Raw genomic sequence first — 19,186 nt, forward strand, 5'->3', positions numbered from 1 at the left:
GAGGAGAATTTTCGACCAACAGTTGAAAGTCAAAGAAGGCTAAACCCAAACATGAAGGAGGTAGTAAGAGCTGAGGTGATCAAACTTCTGGATGCTGGAATAATCTACCTGATATCAAATAGTAAATGGACTAGTCCAGTGCAAATTGTGCCCAAGAAAGGAGGAATTACAGTGGTTCAAAATGAAAAGAATGAGTTGATTCCGACAAGGACGATAACAGGGTGGAGAGTTTGCATTGATTACCGCAAACTAAATACCGCTACAAGGAAAGATCATTTCCCTCTTCCATTTACAGATCAGATGTTGGAGAGATTGGTAGGCCATTCCCACTACTGCTTTCTGGATGGGTATTCGGGTTATAATCAGATACCAGTGGCACCAGATGATCAGGAGAAGACCACCTTCACATGCCCCTATGGTACTTTTGCATACCAAAGAATGCCATTTGGACTTTGCAATGCTCCTGCCACATTTCAGCGATGCATGATGGTAATTTTCTCAGATATGGTAGAGAAATTCATTGAAATCTTTATGGATGACTTCTCGGTCTTTGGGACCTCCTTTGATGAGTGTTTGGATCACTTAAATTTGGTTTTACAAAGATGCAGAGAAACGAACTTAGTATTGAACTGGGAGAAATGTCATTTCATGATTCAAGAGGGAATAGTCTTGGGACATAGAATATTGGCAAAGGGGATAGAGGTGGATAAGGCGAAAATTCAGGTTATTGAGAAATTACCACCACCTATATCAGTAAAAGGAGTTCGAAGTTTTCTTGTGCATGCAGGGTTTTACAGGAGGTTTATAAAGGACTTCTCCAAAATCACCAAGCCTCTGTGTAACTTGCTAATGAAAGAGGTATCTTTTGAGTTTGATGAGGAATGTTTGATAGCGTTCAATACTTTGAAGGAAAAACTCACAACAGCGCCTGTGATTGTGTCACCTAATTGGGATTTGCCCTTTGAGCTAATGTGCGATGCGAGTGATCATGCAGTTGGTGCGGTATTGGGAGAAAGAAAGAACAAAATCTTTCATGTGATATACTATGCAAGTAGAACTTTGAACGACGCCCAAATCAACTATGCGACGATTGAGAAGGAATTGCTAGCTGTGGTTTACGCATTCGACAAGTTCATATCGTATCTTGTTGGGTCTAAGGTCATCGTCTACACAGATCATGCTGCTCTGAAGTATCTTATAACAAAGAAGGATGCTAAGCCGAGATTGATCCGTTGGATATTGTAGTTGCAAGAGTTCGATATTGAGATCAAGGATAAGAAGGGCAGTGAAAATGTGGTAGTCGACCACCTATCAAGATTGGAACGGGATGAACCTGAGATGTCAGTTGACATCAATGAAATCTTTCCAGATGAGCAAATTTTTGGAGTAGAAATAGTCCCATGGTACGCTGATATTGTTAACTACCTTGCTAAGTCCATCCCGCCACCAGAGTATTCTAGCCATCAAAGAAAGAAGTTCTTTGCAGAGCTGAAGTATTACTTTTGGGAGGATCCCATTCTCTACAGAAGAGGCGCAGATCAGATAATCAGAAGATGTATTCTTGAAGATGAAGTACCTGAGATTCTAGAACATTGTCACTTTTCTACATATGCTGGGCATTTTGGAGCTTCAAAGACGGTTGTAAAGATACTACAGTCGGGTTTCTATTGGCCTACTTTATTCAGAGACACGTTCGAGTATGTGAAGAGATGCGATAAATGTCAACAAACCGAAAATATCTCAAATGAGATGCCACTAAATTACATCTTGGAGGTTGAAATATTTGATGTATTGGGAATAGACTTCATGAGACCTTTTCCCCCATTGTACTCAAATTAATATATATCTTGGTGGCCGTTGACTATGTCTCTAAGTGGGTAGAAGCTGTTGTATTGCCTACTAACGACGTGAAAGTGGTAATAGAGTTCTTGAAGAAGTACATATTTACAAGATATGGTACACCGAGAGCAATAATAAGTGATGGAGGCAAACACTTCATAAATTATCAATTAGAGCAGCTGTTGAACAAATATGGGGTAAAACATAAAGTAGCAACTCCATATCATCCACAAACCAACAGACAGTTAAAGAGAATACTGAAAGTTACAGTGAACTCATCCCGAAAAGATTGGTCTAAGAAGTTGGGCGATGCACTGTGGGCTTACAGAACAGCGTTTAAGACACCAATAGGAATGTCTCCATACCGCCTGGTTTTTGGGAAAGCGTGTCATCTACCACTGGAGTTGGAGCATTGAGCATATTGGGCTATGAAACAGTTGAATATGGATCTCAAGGCTGCTGGTGAAAAACGACTGCTGCAACTTAATGAATTGGATGAGATGAGAATGGAAACTTACGAGAACTCAAAGTTGATCAAAGAGCGCACCAAGAGATGGCATGATTTAAACATTTAGAGGCGAGAGTTTGAAGTTGGCTAGAAAGTATTATTGTAAAATTCTAGACTCAAACTCTTCCCAGGAAAGCTAAGAACAAGGTGGTCGGGTCCCTATACCATAACTAAGGTGATGCAATATGGGGCTATTGAAGTGAGTCACGAGACCAAAGGCACTTTCATCGTCAATGGGCAAAGACTGAAACATTATTGGGGCTGTAATTTCCCTAAGCAGAAGTTCACTGTGCAACTCAACAACCCAACGTGAAGAAGATACAGGAAAGTCGAGCTATCGACTATAAACTAGTGCTAGGTGGGAGGCAACCAATTGTATCTTTCAATTTATTTTATTGCATTTGTTTTGGAATTTGTTTACATTTCGTATGTTTTATTAGGTCATCGATCATTCATGCATGATAGTCTAGGCACTACACATTTATAGTTGCATGAGTCGGGGTTAAAGAAAGAGTTTTGGGTGTTTGAATGTGAAGTAATGAATTTCGTGGTTCAACATCGTTCGTTTTATTTTTCGAGATTTTTCTTAAAAAATAAAAAAATTAAAATAATAATAATAAAATATTTCGAATATGTAGAGTCGAGTCAATTTTGAAATTGAAAACCAATTTCGGGGAATTTTTAAATTTCAAGGTGTGTTTGGGGTTAAAATTATAAGTTTGCTTTAGTTAATTAAAAAAAAATTGGGTTTTGTCCATGCGGCCGCATGGACCCTGACCGAACATGAATTGGGACCAAGTACACCATGCGGCCGCATGGTGTCTAAGTGACGGGTTTTAAACCCGTCACTTGCAAATCCACCCCAAACCCTCCCCAAAACACCTCCATACAAACACATACTTCTCCCTCCCCCCACATACACCTTCACACACAACATCAATCACCAACACTCTTGCACATCTTCATCCTAACCCCACATTATTCCCAACATTGGTATAAATTATCAAGAATTTTGGAGCAAAGCTTCTACTTTCCTTTCACAAAGATCTCAAGGTAAGAAATCTAATTTTTATGCAAAGTTTGAAGCTATTCTTTGATGTTATTGCCATTTTCGAATTGGGTAAGTGTTGAATTTTGATTTGTGGACTAGCCCTAAGTGTAAATCAAAAACAAAGTGAAGGAAATTCTCAATGCACACAACATGTTCGATTAAATGTCAATGAGACATATGATTCAACATTTTGAACTTTTCAATTGTGTGATGATTTACATTGTTAATGTGAGGCGTACGAGACGAGAAATCTCATGGAATTTCATTAGAAAACGTTAGCCTCACATTCTTGTGCACATAACCACATAATTGCTAAGCCATGTCAACTCACGTCACTAACTTCGTCCATGTATTTTCCTAACCAAACGACCTCCGATTGTAGTGAAATTTGGATATATACTAGACCATAATGAGTACTTTCATATGTCCGGACCTTGTTCGGCAAAATTTTAATATTTCTCGGTGATGCTCGGGGTTGAAGCTGGTCACTTAATCATGGGTCGAATTTTCAAAAAGTTCATGTTAGAGCCATAGTTTTGAGTTTTTCTCATTAATGCAATATTGATGTTACATTAACTTCAATGCAATGAATATTGCACACATTTTGAAGAAAGTTTGGGGGATTCTTGCATGACAATGATATTCTTTATTGTTTTCTTATTTCAAGAACTTAATACACTTTGTTCCTTATTTGTGTAGGATGCCGCCGAAGAGAACATCAAAGGGTAAAGAAAAAGTTGGTTCCTCCTCCGACACAGCCTGTACCAGAGAGCTAATAGGAGGTGTGCGAAGATTTCGTGATGCAGAAACATTAGCTCGATATGAGAGCATAATATGCCATTGGGGCATGATACCAGAAGGACAGGTTCGATTAGATGATTTCCGTGGTTTTGAGTTGACAAATCTGATACAAATCTGTGGATGGGAGAAGATTGTAGAAAAGCCACACCCGATTTATGAAAGTATAGTCCGCGAATTTTATGCAAACTTCAATAGTGACATTAAGACTCCGGATTCCGAACACTTACACCAGACGTGGGTGCGAGGTAAGTGGATAATGTTCTTCCCAACCGTCATTCATGACTTCTACAATCTTAATTTAGACAATGTGGTCCCGATTCCCACTCAATTCAATTGGAATGAAGTGGCAGAGGTTCTCTTGGGAAGGGAAAATGCTTGGCCCCTACCCACTGCAGAGTGGCATCAAATTGAGCTTACTCCCTCCATAGCCATCCTCTGGGTCTTCATGTGCCATAATATCGAACCCATATCGCATCGGACAACTTTTACGGATCAAACTGTTGGGTTCATATATCATTTAGTCTGGGGATGCAAAGTTGATTTGGCTACTCTTATCTTTGACCAGATACAAAATTTGGGAACCTGGGGAGATAGGTGGTCTTCGATGATCTTCCCTAGTCTGATTAGCGGGATATGTCTTGCCGCCGGTGTTATAGTTGAGGCAGGGGAGATGCTTGAGAAATCAAGCCCATTGATAAAGCTCACTACATTTGAAGCTCAGGAACGAGCTAGGGTAAGGAAGAGAGAACAAGACAGACTTGAGCAGCAAAGACAAAATGCGTAGGAAGAAGGACAAGCTGCTGAAGATTTACACTTACCACAAGCCCTGCCACAACTAGTTGAAATGGATTCGCAGCTACTTCGACAGATATTTGCCACAGCCACTGGAACTAGCAGGGATATACAAAATCTCCAGCAGAGGTTCGAGACGATGACCACCACTGTTGAAAAAGTGCAGAGAGACCTCTACTTCTCCCGAGACTACACAAAAGGTGCTTTAAATGAAGCCACAGCTACAAGAAGGGAAGTAGAGACTATGAATGGTAGGTTCAACATGTACGCTGGGAGAATGGATGGCATACAGTGGCGTGTGAACGAAACTTGGGATCGCTTGAGAAATATGGAAAGTAGTCTTCAAGTCATTCAGGCCGAGCAAGCACAGCAGTCCGAGTTGCTGAGACAAGTCCTATCTCGCCCCCCACCTCCTCCTGAAGATGATGCTGCGGGTCCCAGCTTCACACCATAGCCACCGAATTGATCAGGGGAGTTTTGTTAATCTCTTATTGCCAAGTTGTGTCCATCTTTTAAATTCTGCCATTTTAACTTTTCATTTTTACATTGAGGACAATGTATTGTACAAGTTTGGGGGATGGTAGCATAATTTCAAACAAATATTCGGCATGTATTTATTCTGCATATTCACAATCCATCGTTAATTTTGACAAGTTTTTGCATGATGCATGATTGATGAGTGATTCTTGATGAACGTTTACATGCTTGTGTGGGTTTGGTAGCCTTGCCGGCTATGATGTGATTATTGGACATATATAAGCTAGAAACTGTGGATTTAGTGCAGGATTTAATCTGCTAATACTTGTTGATACATTGCGTGACATTCTTTTGCACGCCACTCATGCTTCACGTGTTAAGTTATTGATTGAAATTTTAGAATAAATTAGGAGAAACCTAGAATAACCCTCTATAACATTAAGCCATAATACCACTTTAAGATAGTTTGGAGATGATTGAGCCATTGTAGGGGAACATGGAGATAAGTGGGGGCTCCATGCATGAAATTATAATGTGTGGATTGTTTAAACCCGGAAGGTGAGAAATAGGTGAAAGCTTCAGGTGAGGATGATTTTGGAAGTCAAATGTCTAGAAAAACAAAGAAGAGGAATAAAGTAAAAAGTGGAAAATTATCACTTCTCTCAAAAAGCCTTTATGACTCGAGCAAGTAAGTCTGTAAGGGTTTAAAACCTGATGCCCTAATGTTAACTGGTTTGGGAGTCATCGGCCTAAAACTCGTTACAAGGGTCATATAGAAAGCAAAAAAAAGGAGAATTGATAAAAAGTCATCTTATCGAGCCTTTATAACTCGATTGAATAAGATTGCAAAGGTTTAAAACCTGGTGCCCTAAAGCCAACTGGTTTGGGAGTCATCGCCTAAAGCTCGTTACATGGGTTATATAGAAAGCAAATGAGAAGATGACACAAAAAGAAAAACAAATAAAATAAAAATAAATAAATAAATAAAAGCCCTCGTTGGACATTTGGTTGATAGAACTATAACCTCAATGCGAGGCAAGTAGCTTAGTTTAATCCTAAAGGTTGAAGCAATCAAAATAAGGAGAGTCTTTACTTGTTGATATGTGAACTTGTAATAGTAAAATCTATCCAAACTAAGAGAGGGTAAGGATTAGAACTGATTAAACTCCTAACCTTAGAATACACCCTGGAGAAATTGTGTGAAAAGAATACATTTGGGGATTGTGTATCTCTCGAGTGACGTAAGGATAAATTTGACCACTATGGGTTGGGAATAAACTAATCATAAGCTTGATATGTTGGCATGAGCTCACACACACACGTTGAGTATTGCATTTGATGAGTAAAGGTTGATTCAATTCTCGTACTCTTGACATTGTTTCTATTATTATTTCTAAGTCCAATCTTGAGACACGGCATGCTATTAAGCCATGTTTGTTTAGCATTAAATCACTACATTGTTTGAGGACAAACAATAGTTTAAGTTTGGGGGATTTGATAAGTGTGTTTTTACACACTTATTTAGCTCACAAACATGACTTAAACATGGACAAAGTTGTTGAATTGTGACTTAATCTCGTTAAATTTATGCAATGTAGGTGTTTCTATGGAAAAGATGGAATTCAGAAGAAAAGAGCCGAAAAAGGACCAAAACGAAACAAAGCGATAGTTTGGGGACCAAAGGTGCAAATATTGGAAAGTTGAGCTAAAGTGCAGAACTAGAATGAAAATATACCAAGTATGAGATTGAGGACGATACAAGACGATCGGAGGAAAAAAGAAATAACATTGGACTGAATTGAAGAAAAGTGAAAGATGAAGGACTAAATTGCAATTAATCAAAAGATGAACTGAGCAAGTGATCAAGGAATTGATTGACCCAAACATCAATTAGGAGTCAATATTTGATAATGGAACAAAGGAAAGAAATAAAAGAGATCAAGAAAAGAGAAAACAGAGTTCAGGGACCAAGATAGCAAGGTTGTAACTATACCATGTGGTCGCACATGAGGAGGCAGGGATTTTGTTGAGCAGAAAATTTGAACCATGCGGCCGCATGGCTTGAAAATTTGACGAAAATTCTGAACTTCCGTTTTTAATTGAAACTCCTCCGGGGCTCCGTGAGGACATGATATAAAAGCCAAAATTCATCAGAAATAGGGCAGAACGTCCAGGGAGAAGAAAAATATAACTTTTGGAGGCAAGAAACACGAACTTGAAGTCGATTTCACAAGAATTCAAGCGGGTTTTCAATGTTTTATTCAAGATTTCAAGAATTTTCATACGGGTGCTATTCTTTCTATTTATTAATTTCATTTTTTTTTTGTAATTATGAATATTCTAGGCTAAGTTTTCAATTATTAGGTGATCGATGAACTTTTGTTTGTTATTTTAATTCCATATTTCATGAATTTAATATAAAGACTCGTTTGGATAATTTGATTGGTTTATATGCATTGATTTTCTTCCGCAATTAGTGGCCAATGATTGTGTGAGTGTTGATGACTTATTTCTTACATTCAAGAGAAGTGGAATAGGTTCGATAAGGTGTAAATTAATATAGGGTCCGATAAGGGGATAGAGATATACCCCTATGCTTTATGCAATTCTTTAATTGTTCACAAAACCACATGCATTCTTATATATTTGCATCATCCATAGAGATATAGGTTGGTGGTGTGCAAGAATAGGTCTAATATATATCGAGAGAATATATTTGATAGAATTAGGAACATTGAATTGGCAAATTTCCATCGGGTCATTAATTTTATGAAATTAGGATTTTATAACTTCAATTGGGGATTCGTGATCCTAGTGACTTTAGTTTGATTCATTTCCATAAATTAGATTTTGAATTTGCATAATTTCATTTACTTGAGTGTTTGAGTCGTTTAATTAGAGAAATTTCGAAATTAGGGTTTCTAATTGAGAAATTAGGGTTTTTTTTTTTAAATTGAATTTTTACTCAATTAGATTCGATTACGGCTAAATTATATAGAATTGAGCTACTCAATCTCTGAGGGACGATATTCGGACTTTTTAAAATCTATTTTATTACTTGTTACAAATCGTACACTTGCGGCAGTTTTAAATCGAAAGAATTATTTCGCAAACAGCAACCTTAATCGAATAGCAATAGATTTTGAGTTTTTTTATACCAATATCTAAATTATTGATTAAATTAGAAAAGAGATTTAATTAGTTTTTTCAAATATATGAACGTATTACTAAAGAGTCGAATCCCCCTTGTTATTTCATTTTTAGTGTAATAAATAAATCGACAATTTGAAATCATTTATGTTGGTCAATGTTCATAATTTAATTAAAAGCCTCTCTCGATAATGATCAAAACTATTCCCCTCATATGACCCTTTTATCTCTCGATGAAAGATGTAAACATGATAAATAATTAACAAGTACTAGTATACCTATTGAAATCATATATAGTATAGATGCATATCTCTATTCTCTATCCAACCTTACAATGTTTATTATATTGTGTTTAAACCCTATTGGTGTCATGCAATTGAAAAAAAAAAGAAGATAAAAATGATAATAAAAATCCACAAATTAAATCAAATTAAAGTTAAAATAATTAATAAAAACTAAAAATATCATAACAAGAGTTCATCTCATCCTAACTATGTATAAAACTAGCCTAACATATTGAAATTACAAGATATCATATTTAAGTGAAATGACATAATCTGAATTTTTGATAAATTGAGAAGATGAGGATGAATTTTGAAATCTTGAATCTCTTTAATGATTTTTTTTTATGAATCTCCACTTGTGCCATCTCTTCTTTGCCCAAAAACCAAGTTTGAATCTTTACTTGATTGAATTCTTGCAAGTCTCCTTCAATTCTCTTACAAATGTTATGGATTTTTGTTTTTCATTTTTTAAATTTTTTGTATTGGCTGCCTATGTATTTATTTATAGAGGTGAAATTAATTCAAAAATCGTGCAAGAAAGTGGTTCCATGTAGAATTCGGAATGAAAAGGGAAATTGGCCGCGATATTAGATTTTGGCTTGGGTGAAGTTTGAAGTCACTGTTTTTGATTTCGTAAGTTAGGCGGTCACTCGATTATACAATCCTTCAAACTTTAAGTTTTGGTCCTCATATTCAATTCTTGATTCATTTTCTCTTGTAATTTCGGTCTTTTAACTTTTAATTGCATCCAATTGAACCCGTAACGTCTTCAATCTTCATTTCATGGTCCGAATCAACTATTAAAATGTTGCATTTAGTCCCCATACTTTGAACCTCACCTTTTTCACCAAATTTCCCTTTTTTATTTCTATTACTCGTTCAACCATTGAGTTTTACTTGTATAATATAAAATACAATAATTTTTGATATACTTTGTTAACAGAATTGCTAAATATCGCTATTTTAAGTTTCGAATAAGTGTATAAAATACACTTATCACATTTGCTCATTGCATTTTACAAAACCACGGTCTCGACTATAATTTCTTCTCTTATGCTATGGACATAAACATTAGTGCTATGCTTTCTATATGTAACCTTTGTATCAATAACATTGCCATACGACACAAAGTTTTTGGATAATCAGGGTACACTACAAGAAAAAAGGCTTTTTGCAACATGTAGACGGTAACATTCTCTAATTACATGTTGCTAAAAGAGGTATATTGCAACATTCAGCAAATGCATGTTGTCGTGAGTGTTGCTAATACACCCTTTTGCAACATTCAAAGACTTTTTTTTTCTTGGCAGCGTGCATTGACCATTGTTGTAGATGTTTTAGCAACGTTCAAAGAACATTGTCGTTAATTAGTTTTGGTAACGGGCAATACACGTTTCCATTACATGTTTTAGTAACGCTCACTCAAACGATGCTATTAATCAATTTTAGCAACGTTCGGAAAACTTTGTCGTTAAAATTTTTTTACAACGACCAATGCACATTGTTGTATGAACGTTGCTGTTAAAAAGTTTTTCCAACAAACAATGCCCGTTGCTGTATATGTTTTAGCAACGTTCATTGAACGCTGCCGTTAATTAGTTTTAGCAACGTTCAATGAATGTTGCCGTTGATTTATTTTAGCAACGTTCTTTGAACGCTGTAGTTAATTTTTTAGTAGTATTAATTCAACGTTAAATATAAAATATACAAAACCCAAACCAAACGGACCCAATCTGGTTAGTTTGGTAAAAAGTTAAATCGAGCCCTAAATTTCTTCCCCTTCTCTCATTCTTACCACCAATCGTACTCTCCCCGCCATCGCGTCACCGTTCTCACTCTCACTTCCGATTTCTTCCCCCTCTCTCTCGTCTGCAATCTGCGAGGCCATTCTCTCGCTTTGCCAACAGAATCCCTCTCTCAAACTCTATCCACCCCAACTGAAGCAATGAAGCCCTAACCCCGTCACCGACTCTTGCTGATCAAATTACCCACGTTGATCACAATCGCCTTATAACTAATAAGGGATTTCTTTTTTCATTGTAAGTAGTCAGGTATGGCAAATAACTATCTAATGCACAATATGGCTACGCTCAGTTAATTAGAGAAAATTGTTATATTATGTTGTTTCCAAATTTGGTTCTATTATGTCTTGATATTTTCCCATGAATCATAATTTGGTTGATTCTATGACTCCAAATTTACTATGGCAATCTTTGAAAGGATTGAGCAAAATGAATCTGAAGCGAAAATTGCAAGCATTGATTATTGATATTCCATTAAAATTGATTAGCATAGATGGGTTTTTCTCTTTGTTTGCTTCTTGCCATCTGATAATCATCTAGTTTTTTGTGGAATTTTTTCTAGCTGGCAGATGAGGTTAAGTTTGGGAAAAAAGTCTGAATACCAAACTATATTTGAATTTTTTGCTAGTTTTCAAGCATATATTTGATTTACTCTTTATTTTCTCTCCTTACTTCTCCTTCTCTTTCCCCTTCTTCTTCATGTCTCATTCTTGTTCATTGCATTCTATGTCACTTACAGTTCATATCTTTACGTTCTCAAATGACAATAGCTGGAAAAATGTCTAAATTTTTTAAAAGCATGCTTTTAAAACATAGATATCCTCAATAGATAAAACTCTATATTTAAAAGTTGAATCACATCATGTGTTATCTCTTTCAATGAACAATGATGTTATTTCTTTTTAATATGTTTGCACTCTAAGAAAAACTTAATCGGCAACAATTTTTTTCCAATTAAATCATGAAATAACGTTCAATTTTTTTATATTCTACGTCCCCGTGAGTCAAGAATTGAAATTTTTATGATCCTTGATTAATTTTTGTATTTTTGTAGTTGAAGAAGGTTTCTATGGGTTTTATGAGGAAGAAATTAAAGATGTTGATACCATTTTTATATGAGCTACGAGCCCTTGTTGAATTTTGAAAAAGAGATATGAACTGCCCAAACAAGAATTCTTAAACATCATGTTTTTCTTTAACTCAACAAATCCGTTAGAAGATTGTGTCAAATTTTAAAGGGAATCCCTAATGTTCATATTAAAGAGTACATCCTCTGTATTAGAGGGTTATTCACGCATGGCTCACGATTTGGTACAATTACTAACTATTTATATTTTTTGTATGTATCTTTATTGATTTTTTATACGTGTCTGTGATTGGGAAAATATTGTTATTTTAGAAAAGAAAGAATCCAAATATAAAAGGATTGAGAACGAAAGTATGGACTCATGAACATTTTCGAAAGGATGGAAATCCAATAAATGTAGCAGTTGCCGAAACTTTGGTATGTGTATTGTATATATGTATGTTGGGGGGGGGGGGGGGGGGGGGGGGTTTGTGTGTGTATCTACTTCTAGTGTAATATTTAAGTTTCATAAGTACAGAGGAAGATAGAAGATTATGTCGAGTTAATTTCTGATACACCAGCCGAAAATTCTATTTGAGATGATGCTGTTGCTAGTGATGGCAACGGGGCGGGTTCAGGGCAGGGCCGCCCCACCCGGCTTGGCCAAAACTTTTTGCCCCTTAGACGGGGCGATGCAGGGCAGGGCAGGGATGGGGCAACTTTTTGCCCCTTTTGTTGCCCCATTTAATTTTTGTTTATTATTATTATTATTATTTTTTACATATTGAAAGTTTCGAATTATATAATTATTAGAGAATAAAATACAAATTTAAAATGAATTTTTAACGGATGAATTGTCTAGAAATAAAATTATTTTTAATTTTAAATTTTTTTACTTTTTCTTCACGAGGCGGGTTTGGGGCGAGGCGAGGAGTTGCCCAGCCCCGCCCCGCCCCGCCGCGCCTTGCCAACCCGTTCGGGGTAGGTTTTTTGCCCCATTCAGGCGAGGTCCCTTCGGGGCAGGGCGGGGCGGGGTAAATTGCAATCCCTAGCTGTTGCTCGAATTTTAGGCCCCGAGCGTCGTAGACGAGTAAGGGGACTTGGACTTGGGGTTACACCATCAAAAGTAGATGAAAATGCACAAAGCAATGAGAAAGTAAGAAAACTTAAGAGCAAATTACAAACTCAGTCAGTAAGGATGGAAGCACTCAAAGAAAAGGTTGAAGCACTTCTGAAGTTATCTCAACTTATACTTTGCTATTACATATAATATGATAGCAAGCGTAGCTTTATATATCTTAACATTTTAATAAGTTTTATGTTTTTCTATTATTTTACATAATCAAAATAAGAATGTAGAGGACATGAGTTCACGTACTTTTACTCCACAGGTATTTGTATCGTATATTATTTATTATTTGTTCAATATAAATTTAGATTATATCATACTAGTTTTATAAATATTTTATTTTACTGCGAATTTGTTGTCCGAACAAGAAAGTGGTATGGAAGGAGGTATTGCACCAGTGGAAAACACAAAGTGTCAACTATTGCACTGATACATGTTTAAGGAGGAGGAAATTGTAGGCGAAGGGAAGATTGCATCAATAGACCCAAGTGCAAAGGCGCATCACGTGCCACTAGGACAAGATTATTGGAAGGTTTGGATTGAGGAGGTGTACATGAGTCAGTTGGTGAAGCCATGGGAAGTACTATTACTTGGCTAAAGAGCTGTATTAGACTTATTTGACGAAAGTACTTTATAAATATCTACATTTTTTTCATTTATGTATTTGTTATTGAACATGCTTCAAGAGATGTATGCATACATAAGTCTACAACCATCAAGGTGGAAGTTTGTTCATGGCATTACTGATGAGTGCACAATGACTTCTCTCGAAAAAAAAATTGATCTTATTTTTAAAAATCGATCAAGTTTTAATTATGAGTTTATATTCTTGAGTGTATGATTCAATTTCTCATTTAAATGACATTAATTTACTGCTATATACGTTGAATGAGTATAGTTGAATTTAAAACGTTGAATGAGTATAGTTGTGTCTCAAAAGGTTTTAAAGGACATTGTATTGTTTCTTAATTGCTTACCCTTTTTGATTAATTTGTTGCTATATTCTTTCTTTCTCACAGTTACATGGAGCCGAACTGAGTTCTAAAACAGAGTTCTTTTGTGTGTCTTCTTGGATCTCGTCTATGTAAAAGGATTGGGTTGGGTCTCATTTGAAGCTTTGGTTATAAATCGTTTATAGAACTTTTGGACATTTTTCATAGCTCTTTGGTTAGATGATGTATATTTTTGAATTAGAGTATTTATTGTGTTTTGATGAAGTAATATTGTACATGGGATCATGCTTATTGACTTAAATGAAGTAATTTTAATTTTTTGTTGTCTTAAAGTACTTGTGCGTAGATAGTAAATAGGTTTTTAATTTACAAGTTTGCAATGAAAGAAAAAATGTGAAATAATTGATCAAAAATAAAAATAAAAATGGCATTTGCTATCAAAAACTCATTTGCAACGTGCAATGAATGTTGCCAAATCCCTCTTTTAGCAATGTGTAAAGAACGTTGCCAAAACCCTCTTTTGGCAACGTGCAAAAAACATTGCCAAAGTCCTCTTTTTGTAATATACATTGTACATTGCCAAAGCCCTCTTTTGACAACATTCATTGAACGTTGCAATACGTTACCAAAAGAGGGCTTTGGCAATGTACAATGCACGTTGCAAAAAGAGGGATTTGGCAACGTTCTTTGCATGTTGCCAAAATTTTCATTCGCAACGTACAATAAACGTTGCCAAACCTCTTTGCTCTATAGCAATGTTGAAATCCACAACAGACGCCTTAACGTTGCGATAGGTCTACGACAACGTTTTCTACGCGTTGCAAAAAGTAATTTTTGGTGTAGTGGTATTTGCAATTTCACGTTTTCTTTCTAATAAGATACTAGATAGTTGAACTAATAAATATTGGTATATTGTAATCAGTTACTAAAATTCTGCAATGTCCTACCAACTCCATGAACGGATAAGTTATTTAGTTCAGAGGAATCTCCCAAATGCGAAAGAAATACAAGACATGATACACTCTAAAATCCATTAGCATAAGAATGGACAATTTTTTTTTTAGGTAACATTTGAACATTGTAGTTTTTTATTATTAATAACGCTAGAATAATGTTATTTAGCACCAATCTAGGTGGTAAGATTTAATATGTTTAATTAAATAAATCAAGTGACATTACATTTAAGTGAATATATCATTTAATATTATACAATTACCACTTAAAGTGTTACTTAACATTAATAATGATTCTAAATAGCATTACTTATAACACAAATGACTTTTACTTGAATCAATCTTGCTACAAGTTAGTGAAAATATTCAGTATCCATAACCTTAAACTGATCTGATTGCTTTTCATTGATTCATAAAATAGAGTGCCGTCCCCGGCTTACACATTAGATTTGATCGAAGGCTGAGATTTTTTACATGCTGCTTTTTTGGTTTCATCAGAAGTGGCAGTTTTACAAAGAAAAGAAATAAGCTAAGCTAAACCATCTAAAGCTGAATCCCTACAAGACTTGGAAACCCAAAAACTGCAGCCTTCTTCAACTGTGACTGTAGCATTCATTTGCATAAAAAAAAACCCAAAATACAAACAAAACCATTTATAAAGGCATATGTCTAATCAGGTGAAAAATCTGTCACCATCAGTACTTTTTACTTCGCTTCCCCTTCCGGATAAACTGGATGCTGCTCTGCAATTTACAGGCAAAAATGGTGCTACGGGTTGTTTATGGGGTGAACTGGCGGGTATCTCACTGCAGCTGCTAGGATTCTCTGCTGCTCAATCTGTACAGTAATCATTATATTAATTACTGCCTAAAAAATCTAAAATTTGAAGACAGTGATATTCTATTGCATTACCTGGAACAGTTCATGCAGATTGTTCTTAAGGTAACAGTACTCACATTCTAGCAGCTCCAAGGCTCTCATACACCTAAAATAGAGTGAAATTTAGGAATATCTTGAGGGTTTTTTTTCCTTCACTTAAAAGTGTCTTCGTGCAAAAAGAGAGAGAGAGAGAGAGAGATTGAACGTACCCGGCTCTGTTACTTTGCTCGGAAGCAGCGCGAAAGGCGACGGAAACGTTTCGGACTCTTTTGGCACCAATGCTTGAACTGCTACCGATAAACTGATTTAAATGACTTCCCATTTTCTTGAAGTCCGAGAACTCTCTATCCAGCCTGTTTTTCCACCATTAACATAAAAATCAAAACCCATCTAATCAAATTAAATTATTCACTAATCACTAATCACTTTAACCACATAAAGTGTACGTGCCTCCGTGCATGAGTGATTCGAATGTTCAAAAGTAACTCTTTTCCAAGTAAAAAAGTTTCAGACTGTTCCCGTGCTTAACATGCGCGTATATATGTGTGTGAAAGTTTAACTTTTTGCCTATATACATGTATGTGTGTGAAATACAAAGAAGGACTTCTGGATTTTGGTACAGTAATGAATTTTTAAAGTCTACTTCAAGCAACGAGTTCGAATGTCACCAAGAAGCCAATATGACGAGATATAACTAAGACAGATGAAACGTAGTTTTTAGCTCATATATTCTACTTCCCACCTGCATGTTGGAGTTCAAGCTGAGTCCTCCTCAGTAAGATCTTAAAGTGATTATTTGCAAAAAAGGAAAATAATAATAATAATAATAATAATGATAAATGTTTTTGCTTTTGTGTGAGTGTTTGAGAGAGAGAGAGAGAGGGGAAATACAGCAATCCTCTGAGATTCCTCAACAGCTTCTCAGATTCGTGGAAGTATATGTTAACAACCTCAGAAACAAAGTTCGGAGAGGATTCATCTTGGAGCTGCTGGAGCTCTAAAAATTGCTCATCCAACACTCCCTGTAATTAATCAAACCAAACACAAAATTAACCTATAAATTACGTAATAAGTAAACAAATCTATACATTTTTATGACAGTAAATGATAAGAATGACGCTATTCTTCGTGAATAACTAGATATTGTTGCAGAGAATTAAAACCTGGTGGAAGAGTAATGCAAGCAAACGATTCATGTCAGCCCGCAAGCGCTCCGCCCCGAATCCCAGCATCCACAAAGGTAGACCCGTTTTGTCTGCTTCCTACTTAGAGCCTTAAAGAAGCAAGGAGGAGGAGAATAACGTAACAATTATGATATTTTGGGTGAATATGACAGAAGATATTCTGGATTGTAATACAAGTAAAGGAGGTTTAAAGGTGTACTGGTTTTCTCAGAGAGAAATGCAGAAGGTGTAGATGGGATAGCAGCTATTTAAAGGGTAATTGTAACGCCCTCGAATTTAGCAGCTATTGAAAGTCTGGCTATTGCAATGAAGAGTGATAAGGCAAATCATTTGTCCCTTACCCTCCACCATTTGTTTCTCATTTTTGGAAGAATGAGAATGAAAAATATAGTTGTTATGGGTTCCATACAAGAGATAAAAATTTCAAATTTAGTGGGTTAATATGATGAATAACGGTCATATTTTTCATTTTAATGAGAAAGGAATGATAACCAAACAGGAAGACAAATCCTAATGAAGTCTAATTAGGTTTAATTTGGAAAAATTGACTAATGATACCCCTTATCATTCATATTAACTAATTTAAACCCTATATTGGCTCTATTGATTTACTAATTCCTATTATGTAACCCAATTATTATTTTAAATTAATATATCCAAAACATATTGTTTAAGAAAGAAATCTTTCAACTCCTAAAGAAAGATAAATTAAAAGCACATAGTAAAATATATTTTATTATATTATAAATATGTTATGTTAGACTTAAATCAATAGGCACGTCAATCATTTAGGATGTCCAAGGCACATTCGACTATAAAAAATATAGTTATTCACCACAAAAAATAATTATATTAATTGAACAACGAATGTAACATTATGACATTAATCTAGATAAACATGATAATCGTGAAAAATTAGTAAGCAACGTTACAGTAATGGCATTGGCGCCACCGATTCACAGAGGACAAATTTCTTCTCTCTCTTACGGTACCAAAAAAACACACACACACACACACAAAGAGATAAATTTATGACTTTATGTCAAGACTCATCTCTAGATGGACTTTAGATTATCCCATAAAGCTAATTTTAGCCCTTGTTTTTAATAGTATTTTTTTTTTCGAGAATATGCAATTATAAATTAGGAACAAATTTTAAATTTACGTATAAATTATTTTATTGATAAAATGAGTGCTTAAAAATGAATTAAAAAAAGAAGAAGTTTTTGACAATGGGGTTCGAACAAAGATATAAAAGAAAATACTAGATTTTTCTCATTTTCCTTTTGACAATTGAATGAATTCTTAGGTTTTTATTTATTTGATAGATCGTGAAATCATTCAAAATTAATGTCTAAGATTGACGTAAAAATTTGATGATGGAGATGAAGACGTAATAAATTTGTTAGTTTTAATTGACACATTAACAAATATGTTAAATCGTCTAACGGTATCCCAAAAAAAGTATTTTCACTGTTGTTAAATGGAAGTTAAGTAATTCAAGAACTACAAATTAAAGTTTAGCGACCTATTTGGCTATTTGCACATGGAAGGCCTCCACTACAGTTGACTAAGTCAACATCAATTGTCACATATGTAGATGTTGATTTTAACGACCTCTCAGCGAATGTTGTTACTTCGTCTGATGTTGCATAAAGTAAAAGTATGGTGACATCGCGTAAAATCAACCTAAAAAGGATGCTTAGAAGTTTCATTTGTTTTAAAACTTTAGTTCTATAATTTATGTTCAATAAAATATTTTACACATAAATTGAATACTTTTTCTAACTTTTTAATTACTCATCTTAAAAAAATTACTATTCAAAATATGAAAATTTCCACCCTCAATAATGACCCCTGAACAAGGTCAAAAAGGATGTCAAGCTAAAAAGCAGGCAAAAAAGGAAAAGGTGACAGGGATGGTAGCGGTCTTGGGAGATGGAGGTTTCGAGTGAGAAGTACTGAGTCACCTCCGCGTGCTGTGCCGCGTTAAAAGCCCTGACTAACTCACACCCGAGTTCCCGACAAATGCAGCAGAGAATTGTCAGCTCTATTCATATACTGTCAAATGGACAAAACACTGAACCCTTTTTATCTTTTCTCTGCAAAATAACACCTGAAGGATGAAAGAAACTTTTTATTATTATTACATTTTTTTTGGGCAGTTTCCATGTATTGAAGTTTGAAATAAGAGTTGCTTTATATATTTCGAGTGATGATTGATGTACAGGACTGTATTCACGGAGCTTTACAGGTCATAAACAGTTGGGGTGAATGGATTAATTTTTATTCAGGTGAGGCCTACCTTTGTGACTTAT

At 35.4% G+C, this 19,186-nt stretch overlaps 1 protein-coding gene across 1 annotated transcript; it reads right to left on the bottom strand.

Moving 5' to 3' along the window:
• Positions 1 to 15,215: 15,215 nt before the first annotated feature.
• LOC111402670 (pseudo histidine-containing phosphotransfer protein 6-like) lies at positions 15,216 to 17,055 on the bottom strand. Its single transcript, XM_023031035.1, has 5 exons — positions 16,848 to 17,055; positions 16,576 to 16,706; positions 15,894 to 16,037; positions 15,718 to 15,790; positions 15,216 to 15,642 (listed from the first exon to the last, which is right to left on the bottom strand). The coding sequence occupies exons 1-5, from the start codon at positions 16,914 to 16,916 to the stop codon at positions 15,574 to 15,576; spliced, it is 486 nt and encodes a 161-aa protein (XP_022886803.1). The 5' UTR covers positions 16,917 to 17,055; the 3' UTR covers positions 15,216 to 15,573.
• Between the last annotated feature and the right edge of the window lie 2,131 nt (positions 17,056 to 19,186).

This window comes from Olea europaea, chromosome 10 (genome assembly GCF_002742605.1).
Source record: "Olea europaea var. sylvestris chromosome 10, O_europaea_v1, whole genome shotgun sequence".
NCBI lineage: Eukaryota > Viridiplantae > Streptophyta > Magnoliopsida > Lamiales > Oleaceae > Olea > Olea europaea.